Consider the following 17914-nt stretch of genomic DNA (forward strand, 5'->3'; position numbering starts at 1 on the left):
ACTTTAAAATGCCTTTGTTTTGAGCTGGCATGGTGATAGTTCAAGTTCAAGGCCAGAAGCCAGTTCCTAAGCTGGCATAAATGGGCCAAACTCCACTGATATTGGGCAGCTGGTGTGAAATGGTGCCATATCTTTTGCTTCCAAGGCTAACAGACACATTGTGCTCAGTCCTGTGGGCAACTGATCAGCAATACGGACTGCTCTGAAGGAAGTTTTATCTGGTACTCCTTTGGAGAATCACCTTGACTCATTCTTGCAAGGAGGACGCCTAAACTTTTGATAGACATGAAGACACAGAATGTACATTCTCTACCTTCTTCCTGTTGGTTGCTACTATATGTGGTTCTTGCTAGCATTTCCTGTCTCTCTGTTGGGGGATAAGAAACATTAGATATAGTGTATAGCAGGCGAGCTATGGAAGATGGAAAGAGCCTTGCAGGGATGGTGCTCAACCCATGCACTACTGAATGCTTTTGTGTATGGGAATTAAAAAATGGGGGTTAGAGGAAAATCAATGACAGCTGAGAGGGGATAAAGTGGCGGTGGTGTCATGGAATAGGAAGGGGAGGATGATCAGCAAGGAGGTGAAGCTGTTGGGCTAGAGAGGGGGAAAAAAGCAAAAGGGAAGGGGATGAAGGGACAGGCAGGAGGTGATGAACAGGGGAAGTAATGAGGCACAGTGGTTCAGGAAAAGATGGGTGGGAGATAGAGCAATGGAGACAGAACAGACTGGGGTTGGGATAGAGCAAGGAGAGTTAAGGGAGATAGATGAGGTGAGTCGAGTATATGTTCAGGGGGAACTGAGAAGGGCCACTCTTTGGCAGTAGCTGCAGTTGTGTCTAGTACCCAAGTATAGGAGGGGCAGAAGTTAAGGGCCAGATTTTTAAAGGTATTTCGGTGCCTAAAGATGCAAATAGGCACCTTGTGAGATATTCAAAAGCCCTTAGATGCCTAACTCCTAATTGAAATCAATGAAGGGTTTTCCATTGACTTCACTGGGACCAGGATTTCACCCTTTGATTTTACAGAGGTTCTGTCATACTCCTAAAAGTACCAAGAGGCTAATTTCTGTAGATCTGAAGAGCCAGAAAGGGACATCTTGCTGGAAGAGGCAGCTTCTCTACTTATCCAACCCTCCATTAAGGGAGTTGGGATTTAGCACCACAACTGTTAGGTCAGGCAGCATAACCTAACGAAGAAAACCATACCTCCAGTTTTACCAGGACAGTCTCTTTTTTTCATATAATGTTTTCTTTAAGAATGCCTAGCATGAAATGACAATCTGGACATGTTTATTCAAGACCTGTGCTTACATGTAATGCATTCATTCATACCATGTAGTGAGTGTGTGTTCTAACTGAAACTCTGTTCCTCACTGGAAAAAAACTGAAGGCTGCTTAAAGATTGTTGTTTAATATGTTTGTGTATGTGAGCTTGATAGAATACTCTCTGATGAAGTGACCAGTATGAAGAAGTTTGTATAAGAGAAGATAGATAAACAGAAAGTGAACAGTAATTGTATGAATGAACACTGTGTTGAGCTATTTAACTACTATGCTTCTGAGATGATGTCTTGTGGAAATACCGGATTGTAAACTCTCTGGAGTAGAGACTTTGTGTAAAGTGCCTAGCAGAACAGAACTCTGATTCTCAGTTGAAATTCCTAGATTCTACCACAAAATAAATAAAGTTGAATTCTCCCTGTGTTTACCAGAAACAACAGCTCACTGGAATAAGCATTCAATTTGATGAAAAGCGTTTGGAATAAAGAAAAAAAACTGCATCAGTGTACACACTATCAACACTGTCTTTTTGCTCAAAATGTATATTAAGTCACTTTTTAGTGTTTCAGAACAACCCATTCAGAAAATACAGGTTTTCTTCCAGACAGGAGGGAAGGAAGCTACTGGTCTTCAATGAAATTAAACAAGGTATGATAAAAAAAAATGGAAGCCCCATGTACATATAGATCAGCAGGGGGATGGAAAGTCCAAGGGAAGGGAAAAACAGGATGCAGTAATCCTGAGTCTGGGGACAATACAAAGAGTTTGGGAAGATATTAGAAGAGAGGAGAAGCCATCTTGGCACCCAGCATTATACATAGACAGGGGATTAGAGCTCTTGCAAGCTTAGAAAGATGAGTCCTTCAACCAAAGGGGTTGAAGTCTCTGTGAATGGAATACTGGTAAGGAAACTACCATGAAGACAGACTGCAGCTGGTTAAAATAGGTCTTAGCCTTTAGAAAGTTTATTTTTACTTTTGTTTGCAATCCTTTCTAACTTTATACCTTCTACTTGGTATCACTTACGTGCTTTTGTTAATAAACTTATTTTTTGTTTACAATAAATGAACTCAGTACTCTGCTTGAATGGAATTTACTCCAATTAAGTTAAGAAATTTACTCCAGGGGAAATTCTTCACCACTGCACAATGCAGAAATTAATGTTTTTTGTGCATAATTTCCTTTCTCTGACAGAAATGGGCTGCAGTGCTGATGGTTACCACTAGCAGTTGCTAGACCTGGCAGAGCCCAGCTCACACATAGATGACATTGTGGGGAAGGGACTGTGGAGGAGAGGGGAATACAGAGTTCCTGGCAGCTGCAGTTCCCAGCACACCCCAAGGGAAGGAAACAGCAGGCCATAGGAAACTCCATAAAAGCCTGGCTGGGACCCAGCAACAGGCTGTTTCTCCTTCTGGATCCCTGGGCAGGAAAGGGGGCTGGTGTCTGGGCTGAGGGGCCATGGGAGGGGAGGTGGACTGGTTTCTGGGCTTGGGCTCGGGGTGAGCTGGTATCTGGCTTGGGGGAGCCACAGCTGGGCTCAGGGAGCAGGGGGTAGGTGTCTAGCCTGGGGGGAGGTATGGCTGAGCTTGGGGTGGGGAAGGAGGTGGGTGTCTGGCCTGGGGGGACCACGGCTGGGCTCTGGTGGGAGGAGGAGGGTAGTGTCTGAGCTTGGGAGGTGAGGGTGGGTGGGTGTCTGAACTGGGGGGCCACAGCTGGGCTTGAAGGGAGTGGGGCTGGTGTATGGGCTGGGAGGCCTCTGCGGCTGGACTCGGGGGAGGGGTTGGGGGGTCCGGCCCCCTGGCTGGGCTCGGGGGGGGGGGGGGCTGGGTTGTCATAAGGGGTTTCTTTAACTTTCTACTCCTGGGGGACTTTTTGTGTGTGTCTAGATTGTTACAGACATACTTGCTGACAGGTATTTTGAAATAAATTACCAAAATAATTGAAACTTGTGTGATTATGTAGTGTTATTTTAACAAATAAAATTTGAAGGATTTTAAATATTACGTGTAGAATTTTTATTTCTTTGGCACAGAATTTTTAATTATTTGGCACAGAATTCCCCCAGGAGTAGAAATTGTAATGTGCTTTTGTCTCTTTAGTGGAGCAAACAAACCTCATTATGTTTCTCTGAGTGTTCCAGGAGAGGGCTGGACCCTTCAGGGCAGATAGTTTTGAGGAAATTCGAGACTGGGTGTTGGGATCACTTGACTAATGATAACCAAGGCTGGTGGAGACCAGAGCAGGGCTGCAGTGTAACAAGCAGGCTGCTGGAGTCAGAGCTGCTGAGCTCAGTGTATGGTTGTATGCTAGCTGGGAGCATCCAGATAGGGAGCTGCAGCAGCAGAGCATTTTAAGGCACTCAGGGTTACAGGACAAGCAGTAACACAATCTCTCACCAGTCTGAGTTGAACCCCAGAACATGACAACCCCATCTTGCATCACGGAAACAGGACAGTTCCAGTCACGTAATACGTGCCCTGCAGCATCCATACTGAATGAGATCCAACAGATATTACATGCTTCTCTCACAGCAATAGGATTCCGAAACAGAAGTTCAAGGATTGTATTAGCACTCTTATAAGGAGCAACAGCAGACATAAAATTATGTAGAGATTGAGGTAAATATGTGACAATACAGAAAAATCCTTAAGATTAAAAATATCTTTAAAAATGTGTTGTCATGTCTCTCAAATAGCACCATAAACAAACTCCCCTTATAAAACTCTCTCTTATAAAACAATCTGAAATAATGCACTTTAACAGCAATAAATTGACTGATATGCTGTTTGAAAATTTCCCCAAGGGTCCAGCCAGGATGAACCCTTGGCCACTTACTGGCACACTGAGACAGTGAACTTCTGTTTAAAGTATAGATATATATATATATAAATAAATGCTTTACATCCTTTACATTTTCTGAGCCAACCTGTCATTGCTGTGAAACATCTTTTCTGACAACATCAATCATAGTATATTGCATTATATCAGTAATATAGCCTGACATGGTGAGACCGGCCAAGAATTGCCTCCACTCTGGCAGTTTTCAAAAAAGCACAGCTTACAGAAAAATATAGTAAGAAAATAATTTAAGGAGATGCATTTTCTTTTCCTTCCACTCCTAATTTTGGGGCCTGATTTTTCTGGCACAGGATATTAATAAGTTCCATTGACTCTTCTATGCTACACACATCTTGCAGTAATCTGGACCCTACTGTTTGGTACCAACTTGTTTATAGGTTAAAAACTCAGTTATTGCTTTAACAGTGAATATTAAGTACTTGCTATCTACAACAGGCCTAAACAGACGTGCAGGTTTTGGAACATAGAATCATAGAATATCAGGGTTGGAAGGGACCTCAGGAGGTCATCTAGTCCAAACCCCTGCTCAAAGCAGGACCAATCCCCAACTAAATCATCCCAGCCAGGGCTTTGTCAAGCCTGACCTTAAAAATATCTAAGGAAGGAGATTCCACCACCTCCCAAGGTAACACATTCCAGTGTTTCACCACCCTCCTAGTGAGAAAGTTTTTCCTAATATCCAACCTAAACCTCCCCCACTGCAACTTGAAAATCACCTAAAAGATTACTAGAATTTCCAGCACAAATTCCAGTTAATTTTCCCACCTTCATCACCTGATAAAGATTTGGAAAATAAAGTTGAAATTTTGCCTACAAACTTAAAAAATAAATATAGTAAGCTATGAACCAACCTACATACATTCAGTAGAATAATCTCTATTTTTATTCAATTATAGATAAAATATGTAAGCTTTATGGTCCTGATAGTGCACTTACACACATACTTAAGTACTGTGCGTAGCTCTATTGATTTTAGGCTATTCACGGTACAAAGTTAAACATACAGTATGTATTAATGTTTGCAGGATCAGTTCCTATGTAAGTATTAAAGTATGTACACAATTCTGGATTGTGAACTCTCTGTCTTTGGGTTTGATTCTAGTTTTCTGCCCTCAAACATGAAGAGGGCAGAAAACTGTCTGTAATATAGGAGTGAAAGTTTGTTCCCACAATCTGCACACATGAAGGACCTACTACAAGACTCCAAATACGCAATTTTCCTCTGTCTACCTGGTTCTGGTGAGGTCCATATCAAACTGCAGCTTCAGTCACCCTCAGAGAGAAATGGTCTCAATTCCCTTTCTGAAATTCCTGTTGAGCACCGTAAGGGGAGAGGCCCTTTTTTTCTCATTTATTTATAAAAACTAGGTATTATTATTGTTTTCTTTCTATCTCTAGCACTCTCATAGATGTTCAGCTTCTGGTTCCTGTCTCCATTGGCAATGTCAGAGACAAAGCCAACCATTCCACATGTTGTGCACTAGCATAATCCTCCCTTGTACTGGACTAAGTTATCTACATGCTACGTGTAGTTTTTAAATTGGGTTGAGGGAGTCAGGATGAAAAGAGTGTAGCTTGAACCTATCAGCCTTTTGACTCATTGTGCCCTCTTTCTGTGGTGCATCCTGAGAATTGTATAAAACATGCAGATGTGCCTGCTCTTAATTTTCAACTCATTTCTAATTTGTTATGCAGAAAGGCCCTAGATGTGAGGCCAAATTCTGCCCTTGTGATATATGCAGAGATGAAGTAATATATATTATACAGATGAAAATGCTTAAAAGTAAAATTTGACCCATAGTGCATAGCGTATATCTATCTATATATATTGAAATTAATGTGAAAATTTTGTATTTAATTCCTAAAAATTGCTAATCCTTTGAGTCGTACACTAAGGCCTTGATCCTGAAAACACTTATACATTTGCTTTATTTTACTACTATGCCTAGTCCCATTGAAAGTAGTGAAGTTAAGCATGTGCTCAAGTGTTTGCAGGATCAAGACCTCAGGGTACATCAGAATCTACTGAGTTTCATGAAGTGAGATGTCTTTGGGATGTGAGGTTATGTAGCACACAACAGCAGGGCCATACAAGTGCCATTTCTATCATATGTGCTAAACATCCACATAGCGTCAAATGGCTCAAAATAAATTTAAGGTTTGGACTTAAATTGGCAAAAGCAATTAGGGGGTAGGATTTTCAGATGTGCTTAGCATTAACCTAGCTCTGCTCCCAGTAACATTGGTGAGAATTTTATAATTGACTTCAATGGGAACCATTAAGTCAAGCTGAGTGCGTTTGAAAATCCCATCTGTATAGCATGTACTGCATTGCACAGGTGGAAACATTTACCATCTTTTTCTCCACAGACAGTTCTCCAAAATGCTGTTGTCTGGGGGCTTCTAGGGCCCCTTGAAACAGATTTTTTTTTATGAGAACCCTACTGAATGTGGATTGTTAATGTGACTATCTTAATTATTATGGCTTCCGAAGGTTGGAGATTCAGATAAGCAGGCAGAATTTTAAACCTATGGAAGCCTCTGGGCCTGTCTTCCCTGGTCCCCTGCATTTATTTCCCACTCCCTCAAAAGATTCGTACTACCTGTAGTGGTCTTTGTTCGAAGGAAGCTAACAGACCTGTTTTCTTTTCCTTCCTCCCTCACACTCTAGAATCTTCAGTGGTTATTTGTCTTCTCAGAGAATGGGGACAGCACAAGCCTATGGGATAGCTACTTCATTCTCTCTTTCTAGGGGAATGGTGGGCAGGGGGAAGTAAGGGAGATCTTTCTCCCCTCATGTGGCATGAGCATACCTGCTGGGAGTGGAAAATTGAACAGCTTGTGACTTTTTCATTCTGGCTACTCCCTACACTCTTGTCATATAATAAAAACAAAACAAGACTCTTGAGGAAGGACAGACAAACAGAACTGCTGAACGTACCATTGGACAGCCTGGTCTCTTTGCACCTGGAAGAGCTGGTGTTCTCCTCCTTCCTGCTCCAGGGCTGGAGTGCTACAGCTGGCTGAGAAGCAGCATGCCCCTGCCGGTTTTGCAACTGCTCTGGCTCTTCCAGTCCAACCCACCCTCCTTGTCTGAGGAGAGAAGATCATGCTGCTGCTGTAACCCCTTTCCCAGCCCTGGGCAGGAGGTTTAAAATCTTCTGTGTGCTTCCCTTTCCCCTGCTTCTGAAAGGTAAGGGAAACCTAACATGCTGGGAGAACGGATAGGGAGGGAAATCAGAAACGCTGTGGGAGGGGATGAATGCTGGCCTCTCTCCAGTCATCTTTTGCTGGAAGTAAACTTGCGATCTGCTGCTTTGTGCTATCTGCACCTTGGTAGGTTTGTAATTGTTTGTACAATGTAGCTCTGTAAAGTTTTCTGACATGTAATACCTCTCATAAAAACTGGGCTACCTAGAATTACCTTGCACTGGAAACGTTGTTTGCTGCCATCAGCTCACACGCCTTGGAATAAAGGCATTGCAGAAAATTTGTGTTACACTTTCCAGAATGAAACATCACTCTTTTGAAGAGCAAGCTTCGTTGAAGTGGGTTGTGACTTTAATTAAAAAACAAAACTCAACCTGTTTGGTTTTGTCTTCTGTATTCTGAGCTCCAGGCTACACCCCACCCCTCTCCACCCCTTTTAAACAAGGCTCAGTGTGACAGAGGGCACTGGCCCACTGTTAAAGGGACTGCTTCCATTTATATGCTTACATAACCAAACGGCTGTTCGCAAAAGCTCAACAAAAACAGAACTATTCGGATACCATACAGAGTTACTACTGGACACCTAACAGAAATAATCTATTGCTTTATTCATACTGGGGTCCTCCCACTTGAGAGTTCCACCTGAGCCCTTCAAGTACAGAAGACTTTCACAGGACTCAAAAAGTAAATTTTTGCACTGCCGATCTGCACCTGCACGTTCTTTCGCTGCAAGGGTAGCCAAGTGCAAACTAGATTCAGCACATCGTGCTTAATACCCGGTGCCTGGCTGCGCCCTAGATAGTCTTCTGGAAACCGCTATGCGCGTGTCCTTCCAGTTCTAAACCGCTCCCTCCACGAAGAGCCCTTAAACGCACTGCTGGCTTGGACTTTCTAAGGGCCGAATCCAGCCCTAGGCCGGGGAGACTCGCTGAAAGCCCCAGCACTGGGCTGAGAGAGTGACTGGCTGGAGGGCTCAGCACGGCGTGTGCAGTGGGGGAAGGGAGGTAGCTAGAGTTGTTTGGGGACAGCTCTGGGCTGCATTTACACCAGAGGGCTTGAGAGGGCGCTGCCGGTCCAGAGTTGGAGAGAGCTGAAGAAGCGCTGGGGAAGACCCTCAGAGAAACAGACTGAAGCAGCAGCCCGGCTTCCCAGTGCCCACAGTCACCCGCTGGCGGCGGAGAGCGCGAGAGGAGGCTGAAGCCTGGGGACTTTCTTCTCCCTACCCCCAAATTCCTAGAGGAAAGTTTAGAGACTCCTCCGAAAACTCCCCACCCACCCGCGAGCATCCCCCCTGCAGCTGCTTCCGTTCCCGGCTGCAAAGAGGAACCAAACCCACTAGCAGACAATGCTAGTGTCACGGCTTCACAGCGGCTTCTAATTCCTGCCGGTAGCCGCTGCTCTCGGAAGAAGGGCCGTGGGGGAGAAGGGGGGCGGGAACAGCAAAGAGTGGGGAGGGGAGCAGCAGCAAGACCAGCTGGGGCCCCCAGCGCTGCTGCTTCCTCTATCTCGCACAGATCTCCACGTGTTTCTTCTTCCAAACCTGGGATCAAGTTTGGGAGCCCCGGGGGCTAGAGCAGACGCCCAGACTCCTGCGAGGCAGAGAGACAGAGCAGGGGAGACATTTCCCCAGCTGCCCGCTAACCCCGTAGCGCTCTGCTCCCTTCCCCGCCCGCAGCAGCACTCAAAGCCCACGCAGGGCGCTGCCGTGTTTCCAGCTGGGGCGGTTGCTGCTACCATGCAAACGTATGGATGACCTACCCCGCTGTCCCGCCTCTGTCCCGGCAGTCCCGGGCCCGTGGCTCCTGCCCCTGGAGGAGCCCGGCGGGGCGGCTGACTGGGTCACTTACCTCAGGCGGGTTTGCTCCAGCAGGGCGTGGAAGTTGGGGATGGCTTGGAGCGAGGGGGGCAGGTGTGGGCAGGGGGCACAGGCGGACAGGGAGGGGGAGAAGAGAGGGACGGGAACAGCCAGTGGTAGGAGGGGGAGAAAACCCCTCTGCGTGCCCGGGGTAGAGAGGAAATCTGCTCCCCTTGCTTCAGAGAGCTCCGGGCTGGGGAGGGAGACGAGCCCGAAAGCACAGCGGGTGTCACACACACAGCGAAAACAAAACCCGTTAGAAACAAGAAGACAGCGGGGTCAGCTCGGCGCATCCGCCGAGAAGACAAATTGTAGCGGCCGCCGCTCGTGAATGCACAGGGCGGGCGGGGCGCCTTCGCCACCCAAACAAGCCCTCAGCAGCACCGCGTGCGGCTCCCTCCCGGACTCCTGCCTCCGGCTCCCGGCCGCCTCGCCTCCTCCGCCCCTCCCCGGCCAAGAGCGGCTCCCCGGGCCAGCCGGCGGTACAGGGCCATCCCAGGCACGAGAAAGTTGGGAGCGGGGTGAGGGCTGGTGGCTGAAGAAGAGACTCCCCCCTCCCCAGGACTGCGCGGGGAAGGTGGGATTAAAGGCGGAAAAGGAGGAGAGGGAGGGTGGAAAACTTGAATTTCTGGGCTTGCTGTGGCGACGCGTCTTGGCCATCCCCGCAGAGGTGAAGGAGAAGCAGGGAAAGTAACTCGGGGGAAGTGACCGGGATTATCAATCCGAGAGACGAGTCTTTTGAAAAGGAAAAAGAAAAGCAACCGTTTGCACGCCCTGCAGAGCGAGCTAGCAGGAAGCCTTGCTCAGACACATGCTGCTGGGCGAGCGTGCAGGCTCGTACTCTTCCTCAGCTCAACAGGGTACTAACGTTACAAAAAAGCAGCACATAGTAAACAGAGACGCGTCATCCAACAGAAAAAAAGGAAGATGGGAATGAAGGAAAAAAGAAACTAAAATCAGGAGGAGGCGGAGAAAACACAGCGACAACAAATTACTTCCAAAAGAGAGTGGGTGTCTGCCATGACCCGGGATTTTAAGGGGTGCGCCTTTAAGTATTACCCCTTTTTCCAACCCAAGTCTCTCTTCTCCGCTGACACAGGCTCCTCTGCTTGGTTGTAGGAGAGAAGAAGGAATAAGCAAGAGGATTCGTTCAGCAGCGCCTGCGATCTGCGGCTGCTGCTTCTTTGGAGATTTGTTTTGTTCCTGGGGGATGCTGGTTTCCAGACCTTGACTTGTGCATGTTGCTCTTTTAATTTGATCGCAGATTTTGCTCTGCTGGTCGCTTGTTTTGCAAGCGAAAGAAAGGGGAGCCTGGCTTCGGTGTTAAAAGTTGCAATTACTATTTTGCAGCTAACATGTGCACCAACATAGTCTATGAGTGGCTGAAGACCCTGCAGCTTTCCCAGTACGCGGAGTCCTTCGTAGATAATGGCTATGATGACCTGGAGGTTTGCAAGCAAATAGGGGATCCGGACCTGGATGCCATTGGGGTGTCGGTGCCCCACCACAGGCGCCGAATCCTTGAAGCAGTGGTGAGGTTGAAAGAGGAGGACGAGACCGCTGCTGGTCTCTATTTCACCTTGGAGCCTCAGCAGCAGCAGGGCTTGCCCTCCCCTTCCCCAGAGATCTACACTAGCCACCTGGTGGAGCAGTATGAGGCTAAGGCTTGGAGGGAGCCTAGCTCTCGCCATCGTCAGGGGAATCAGGGGACCCTCAGGAGCCAGAAACTTGGGCCCCGCAGCAAGGAGCTGGTGATTTACCCAAAACTGAAACTGAAAATCATGATTAGGGATAAACTTATCCGGGATGGGATCAACCTGAGCAAGCCCCCTTACTCCAACAAGGTAAGCAGGTCCTGTATCTTTCCCTTCTCCCTGCCCCTTGCATCAATAATTCATCTGAGCTTGGGTGCATCGGGGTCAGGAGTCTTAAACTGTTGTAGGAGCTAAACGTATGCCCTGTATTTAGGAGTGGAATTGGAGAGTTAGGTGTAAATATTGGTTGACTGTGTTTGGATCCAGGTACCAAATCTGCTTGAGTTACCTTCGTTTGTGGTTGGGATTTCTGGGTACCATAGGAATGGATAAACCTATTCACTGCCTATATACAGCAACTGAAAGGAGTGTGGCCAAAAATTGGTTGGTTCTGGGGGAGGGATGGTAGCTCAGTGGTTTGAGTGTTGGCCTGCTAAACCTTGGGTTGTGAGTTAAGTCCTTGAGGGGACCATTTAGGGATCTGGGGCAAAAATTGGGGATTGGTCCTGCTTTGAGCAGGGGGTTGGACTAGATGACCTTCTGAGATCCCTTCCAACCATGATATTTTATGATCCAAATGCTTAGTTTATGTTGCTGTTGTGGTGGGATGTGTCGAGATCTTGTTTTGGTTTATTTTTTTATTCTCTGTGATAGAAATGGCTAGACTAGTTCTCTAGTAAAGTTTGGGTCTTGAGTTCAAAAATAGGCATAATCCAGTTTTATCCTCTATTTTTTTCATTAATATGGGAATTATAGGGATCATCCATATTGGTGAAGATAACTTTTTGGTGTCCATTTCTGTTGGTTAATATTTTATGAAACGCCGTGTAAGGATGCAAGAGAATAATTCCCTCTGTTAACTTTCTTGCTAACTAGAGAGTGGTATGATTATTCATCAACCATTCCAGGTGTAATTTAGTCTGTGCACGGGGGACTAACTCTATATGAAAGAATAGAAAAGTACAGTTCTTGGGAAAAATCCGTTCCAATTTGGTGAAATCGCATTCTGTGAAAACTGTGGCTGTAACCCACTCAAGTTCCTTGAAAAAGTTAAAATATTAAAGGAAGGTGAGTTGGCAGATATAAATTACTTGGATTGCATAAAGCCTTTGATAGTCTGTACTGAAAATATGATAAGAAAAATAAATACTCATGTAGTTAAGTGAAAAGGTCATTCCATTGTTTTTTTTCACTGAACTAGTTTTTTAATCTAAGTGTTGTTGTGTATGTTTACTTCACAGTTAAGAGAAAGGTCAGTGGTGAGCGCCTCAGGGAATGTATTGGGACCAGTGCTAGTAAATATCTTATTTAATGATTTGGGTTCTGATTTTTCAGAAATACTGAGCACTTGCAATTCACGTTTACTTCTGTTAGAGTTGTGGGTGCTCAGTGCCTCTGAAAAGCCTTTATTGGAAAAAACTGGCAGCTAGTTGTTGAAGCTTGCTGAAGAGGCTAAATTGGTTTTGTTAGTGAAAGCTATTAAGGATTGTGAAGAAGCTCCCTATCAATGTAACTGCCACTGGGGCATTGGACATGAGGACGCTAAATGAAACTCAACTATGGTAAGTGTAAACTAATGCACAGGATTAAAAATAATCTAAACTTCTCATATACATTGATGGACTCTGAGCTTGTGGAATCCTGTGTGGGGAAAAGACCTCACAGATGTCAAAGAAAGCTCAATGAAGATGTTTGGCAAGGATGCAGCAGAAGCAGTTAAAAAGCGAACAGGATGTCTAGATGCATTTAAAAAGGAGTAGAAAATGTCATGCTATATCTAACCGTGTAGACCCTCATGTGGAGAACTGTGTCCAGACTGGGTCACCCCTTATGAAAATATAGTTGAAATTGAAAGGCTCCAACTCACCTTGCTTTAATATTTTAACTTTTTTCACGGAACTTGAGCAGGTGATAGCCACAGTTTTCATGGGGATCAGAGATGTGTCACAATTTACAGATGAATGGAGAATGCTAAAACTAGCCTGGAAAGAAGAGTTACTGGAAAGGAAACTTGGTATTCTGAAGTGTAAAAGGATGACTTTATGACCATTAAGTTGCAGACGTGCTAGGACTGAAAGGATCTTAAGCTTCAGGACTTAAATTGATCACTTGCTGGAGTCTGGAAGGAAGGCCTCTCCTTGTTTTTCCCATGTATAGTACAGAACAAGTGGATGGCTCCATTGTGATGGTGATTTATTTTTTTTCACCTTCTTCTGAAACATCAGGTATTGGCAGCTCCTTGAGACAGCATACCAAATTTGATGGACCGGTGGTATGATCTAACATGGCAAAGCCTATATGAATTCTTGTATCGTGTGTAAATACATCACCTTCTGAAAACTTATTAACTGTAATTTGGGATGAGTGATTTTTCTCTCATAAATTATGATTTGCCTGACTCTTCTTGTTTTCTAAACTGCCATCAAAGATCTCTCTCTCTCTTTCTTAATCCTTCACTTGAATCTAGAACTTTTAAATAGTGGTCACAGAAAGTGTCACTGGAACTGCATGCTGTCCATTTCTGCGATTATATTTGATTTGTTTTTTACAAGCAGACAACTTTTTCCTAATGTTCGATCTTCCTATTCATGTGGCCCATTTCTTATCAAATAGATCTTCTACTATATCTGTGTTGTTGGAACATTCAAATACTAAGATACAAACACACAGCATCAAGGAAGTTCAAATCTATGGCTGCTAATTCTTCTTTCACTCTCCTTATTTATGTGTGATGGGGTGCAGCTTAACGACTTGGGACCAAACCCTGCTCATCTTGTGCAAGTAACAGCATTGACTTTAATGGGAATACTTGTATAATTAAGTTGGTAGGGTTTTAGCCTCAAATGCAACACACTGAAGTATAAAGGGGTGGGTGATGAACAGAGTGACAGCCTTAAGTTTAAATTTCCTAGCTTTATGTCAGCTTGTCTCACCAACTTATTTATTCTTGGATGATATTTTTAGAATAGAAAAACCTCTTGGCTTTATAAATCCTCTTCATGAACCAGTTCACAATCATATAATGTTAAAAGAAAGTACAGAGTTGGCATGATTTAAGTGTATGTTATTGAACATGTTGTTCCAAGTGTCACCCATTACTACAGTCAGTCTTCACTATTCCCTTTGAGCCATTTTAAAAAAATCACGTTGTGGTGATTACTCTGAACAACATCCATTGAATATCAGAAAATAACATGCTGCATCATACCTAGTTTGGAAAATGGACTTATTATGACAGCAGTAATTTTTTTTGGAAGTTTATTACTTTAGAAGAAGAAAACCTGATGTGCCTTTAGCAAAATTTGTGCTATATTTTTTGTAGATGATATATAAAGTCTGCATTTCAGAAGAAATTGCAAGTATCATCTTCTAAGTAATAAAACACAACTTTTCAAGGTTTACTGCTTATTTATTGCATATATTCAACAAAAGGTGTGCCGATCTGAGAGTAAATATGACCTGGTGGGTAGGGCACTGACCATCAAGCAATTTGAGGTCTGTTCACAGCTCTGCTACGTGACATTGTATGAGTCATTTCCTCCTGGTTTACCCAATTGTAAATGGAGGATAAAATATACTTACCTTTCCTAAGTGTTTTTTCATCTGTGGATGAAAAATGCTATATAAGAATATATTTATTTTTGGATTTCTGTTTGTTTCCTGATAATGCCTACTGCTTCCATTAAAAATGTTTTAGGAGGACCTCAAACAACAAACTTTATGCAGGCTGTTTTATAGAATTTTATTTTTAAATGTCTCTGGGAACTGGAAATACCACCACCACCTCTAGTTTGTGTCCTTTAGCTTTTTTAGTGACCTCTGGACTTGGAAGACACAAACTGAATATATATCTTATATGGCAATGTAGGGATGAGGGACTGTAGAGCCATCACTTGCAATATTTTTGTTTTTGTGTTTCAAGGTGAAGTATGTATCTGCACATCAGTAGACATAAAGAATCTGGATAGTATTTCTTTTGAATCTGAACAAACAAAATTAGCCCCAAATTAAAAGTACTTGACTATGACTACTTGACATAATTTAATATGACTTGCTTTAAGAAGAGTGAATTTTGAATTCAAGCCATCTGCCTAGGGTGATTTCAGACATGCGGGACTATCACTAACCATATTGTGGATTTACATGGGAGTTAGAGCAAGGAAGCACTTTTTCTAGATAATTCTTTATTTTCAGAGATAAAGTAACTGAGGAAAACTTCACAGAAGTAAAATTTTGGCTCTCGCCAATAATGCTCTTGAATTTTGAAGGCCTATATTATTTTCATGTCCCCTGTATCTGACCGATCACATTCAGAAGTCACAAGTATCAGTGAGATTCTTAAAGAGGTGGTGGATTTCTAGTTTACATTTGGGGCCCAATCCTGCAGCTGCTTTATACATGCCTCACTGAGATAAATGGGAGCTTCATGTATGGAGTAGCTGCCGAGTAGGGCAGTTGATTTGTGTGAAAACATGTCACTGGTTTAAAAAAAAAAAAAAAAAAAGTCTGAGAAATCTTTCTCTTCACATGTGCAGTTTTTAATTATTTTTTTTTCTGATTGGTGAGGGAATTACAGGTGATACAAAGCAACTATTGGGAGATAGGTCTAATAGTGAAAAGGAGCCTCAATGAATTAAAGCCCTGGAATCCATTACAGATTCATGAAATGAAGCTTGTTTCTGACTTGACTTGCCTACCTTACAGGGCTCAAAGAACGAGAAGCAGACTCTGAAAGGAATGTGCCTTATGAAAGATGGAAGGAAAAGTACAAAGTAATTTTCTCAGGAACAAGTGAGATGAAGGGGAGATGAATATCTTCTCTGGGGAGGGGGAAGAGTGCTAGCAACAACCAAATCAGATTAAATAAAGAAGATAGGACCTTTGCTTCATTAAACTCTTTTGGTGATGTCAGTGCAAAGCAGACTGTTTCAACACTGTGTGTGAGAAGTAGTGCTAGAGCAGATTTGTTAGTCTATATCTAATCTCCTAAAGTTTGTGAACAATTCTGCTTAATGGCTACTAAAATGTTACTTTGGTATGGGACAAGGTAGTCACAACTTTTGTATATAGACAAATATAAAGACAAGTGGGGACATATAACTGTGGAACATGTCAAGAGCAATTAAGTAGCCTATTTATCTTTTATATAGTCTAAGTGACATCTAATAGTATAGTGAAATTTCATTACTGCTTCTAATTGAAATGAATGTCCTGACCTGTTCTTGAGGAACTTTATTCAATTTTTGTTCCATTGAAAATTGCAAGTACATAAAAAAATAAATTCATTAAAACATACATACATTATTAAAAAATAACCCAAGCAATTAAGATGATTTGCTTAGCAGCAATAAACTTGTACTGATGTAGATTTCAATATTTATTACAAAGAGTTCTCATAAAACCATGTACTGTGACATAGGCCTATGTGACCTCATCTTCATTCACAATATTATTCCTGAATCTGATTATCAGCATGCTTGGAAAGTGTATACTAAAAATAACATAACATTTGAGGTCATAACATTGGGAGTGCATGTAAATGTTCAAAATCAATAAACTAGATTCAAATGAGCATCTATGCAGACATCTACCCACATTTCCCTCAGAATTTAAAGATCTATGCTAATAAGACTCAACTCTTCAATTATACTATCCTGTAGTTAGGATTGTGAGCTAACCACTGTGGTATTAGTTTCAATATGTTTAAGTCCTTGGCATTATAGAATATGTTTAGATAGATAATATCTAAGAGGTAAGGTTACTAACTATACACCTTTAAATTAAACACCTGTACTAGGTTCAAAAATGGAAAATTTGGTCAATGCTTTATAAAGAAGCAAATGCAATATTGTGCTTTGCAGAAGTGGGAACATTCACCCATGCTAGACTTAAACATGAATCTTTCTCTAAAGATCTGGTTGCTTTGGAATAGCTGTATCAACTATGAGTAGTGGAACGTTTTGAAATATACCTTAGGGAAAGCTGCCCATTGACAAATGTAGTAGTGCATTAATTTATTGCCATGAAAACATTGTTACTACTTAACAAAGCTGTAGGCAATGTTTATGAAATGAAAAGAAACCTCTGAACTTCCCTTTGACTTCTTGTTCACTCCAAGTGTGTGTGTGTGTGTGTATATAATATATATGTGTGTGTGTGTATGTCAAATATATCACCTCACATATATGCTATTAGATTCAGAACCATAATTCATAAAATTACAGCAAACATACTGGAAAAATGTTGACCTCCCCACCCTACTAAAGCATAAAGGTAATAAGTTACAGTAAATAAGTATGTAGTACTATGCTGTACTTGAATTTAGCCTGTTTCTCAGTACTGGTTAGAATAGTGAGGCCTTTAGTACCCTTTGAAAATGTTTAACATATCGTGAATCTTAATGGCTCTGATTATTCTGCTTCAGGGGAGGGGACCTGGATAGGGTACATCAGGGTTGGGTGGGGCATAAAAGAGTGGACATAATAATTCTGCAACATGCTGCCTCCTTTACTTCAATCCTGTGGTAGTTCCAGTCCCTGTAGAACATCCATGGTGCGTTCTATGAAGCAGAAGAGGAAGAGAGAAGACCTATGGGTAGTTCTGTACTATATGGCATCATCCCCACTTCCCTGTGTCCCAGGGGTTTACCAAGTTTTTTTTAAAAAATACTAGTCCTATCACTGGGAAAGAATGGAGGGCATGGAAGTAGTGTGGAGGCACTGAGGGTGAAATTCTGGCTCTACTGAAGTCAGTGGGAGTTTTGCCATTGATTTCAGTGGAGTCCGGAATTTACCCTCAGACTCCATTTGTCTTCAGAGATCTGTGCGAATCCCAGGACATGTACATATTTAGGGGATACAAATCTCCTGCCTGTTCTGTGAGAGGAGGTATGGTGCAAATGTCTGTGTCTGATAAAATAATTCAGAGGAGTAGTCCTCACAACTATCATA

At 43.0% G+C, this 17914-nt stretch overlaps 1 protein-coding gene across 1 annotated transcript; it reads left to right on the forward strand.

The window, feature by feature from the left end:
- Positions 1–10565: 10565 nt before the first annotated feature.
- SAMD5 (sterile alpha motif domain containing 5) lies at positions 10566–12394 on the forward strand. Its single transcript, XM_077812158.1, has 2 exons — positions 10566–11054; positions 12206–12394. The coding sequence occupies exons 1-2, from the start codon at positions 10566–10568 to the stop codon at positions 12392–12394; spliced, it is 678 nt and encodes a 225-aa protein (XP_077668284.1).
- The last annotated feature ends 5520 nt before the right edge of the window (positions 12395–17914 follow it).

The sequence above is a fragment of the Eretmochelys imbricata genome, chromosome 3 (assembly GCF_965152235.1).
Source record: "Eretmochelys imbricata isolate rEreImb1 chromosome 3, rEreImb1.hap1, whole genome shotgun sequence".
Classification (NCBI taxonomy): Eukaryota; Metazoa; Chordata; order Testudines; family Cheloniidae; genus Eretmochelys; species Eretmochelys imbricata.

Excerpts from the sequence above, each read along its gene's own strand:
- SAMD5 (XM_077812158.1), top strand. The coding sequence starts at position 10,566 with ATGTGCACCAACATAGTCTATGAGTGGCTGAAGACCCTGCAGCTTTCC. Across the intron at positions 11,055-12,205 it reads AGCCCCCTTACTCCAACAAG|TTAAGAGAAAGGTCAGTGGT; the intron begins GTAAGCAGGTCC and ends TTTACTTCACAG.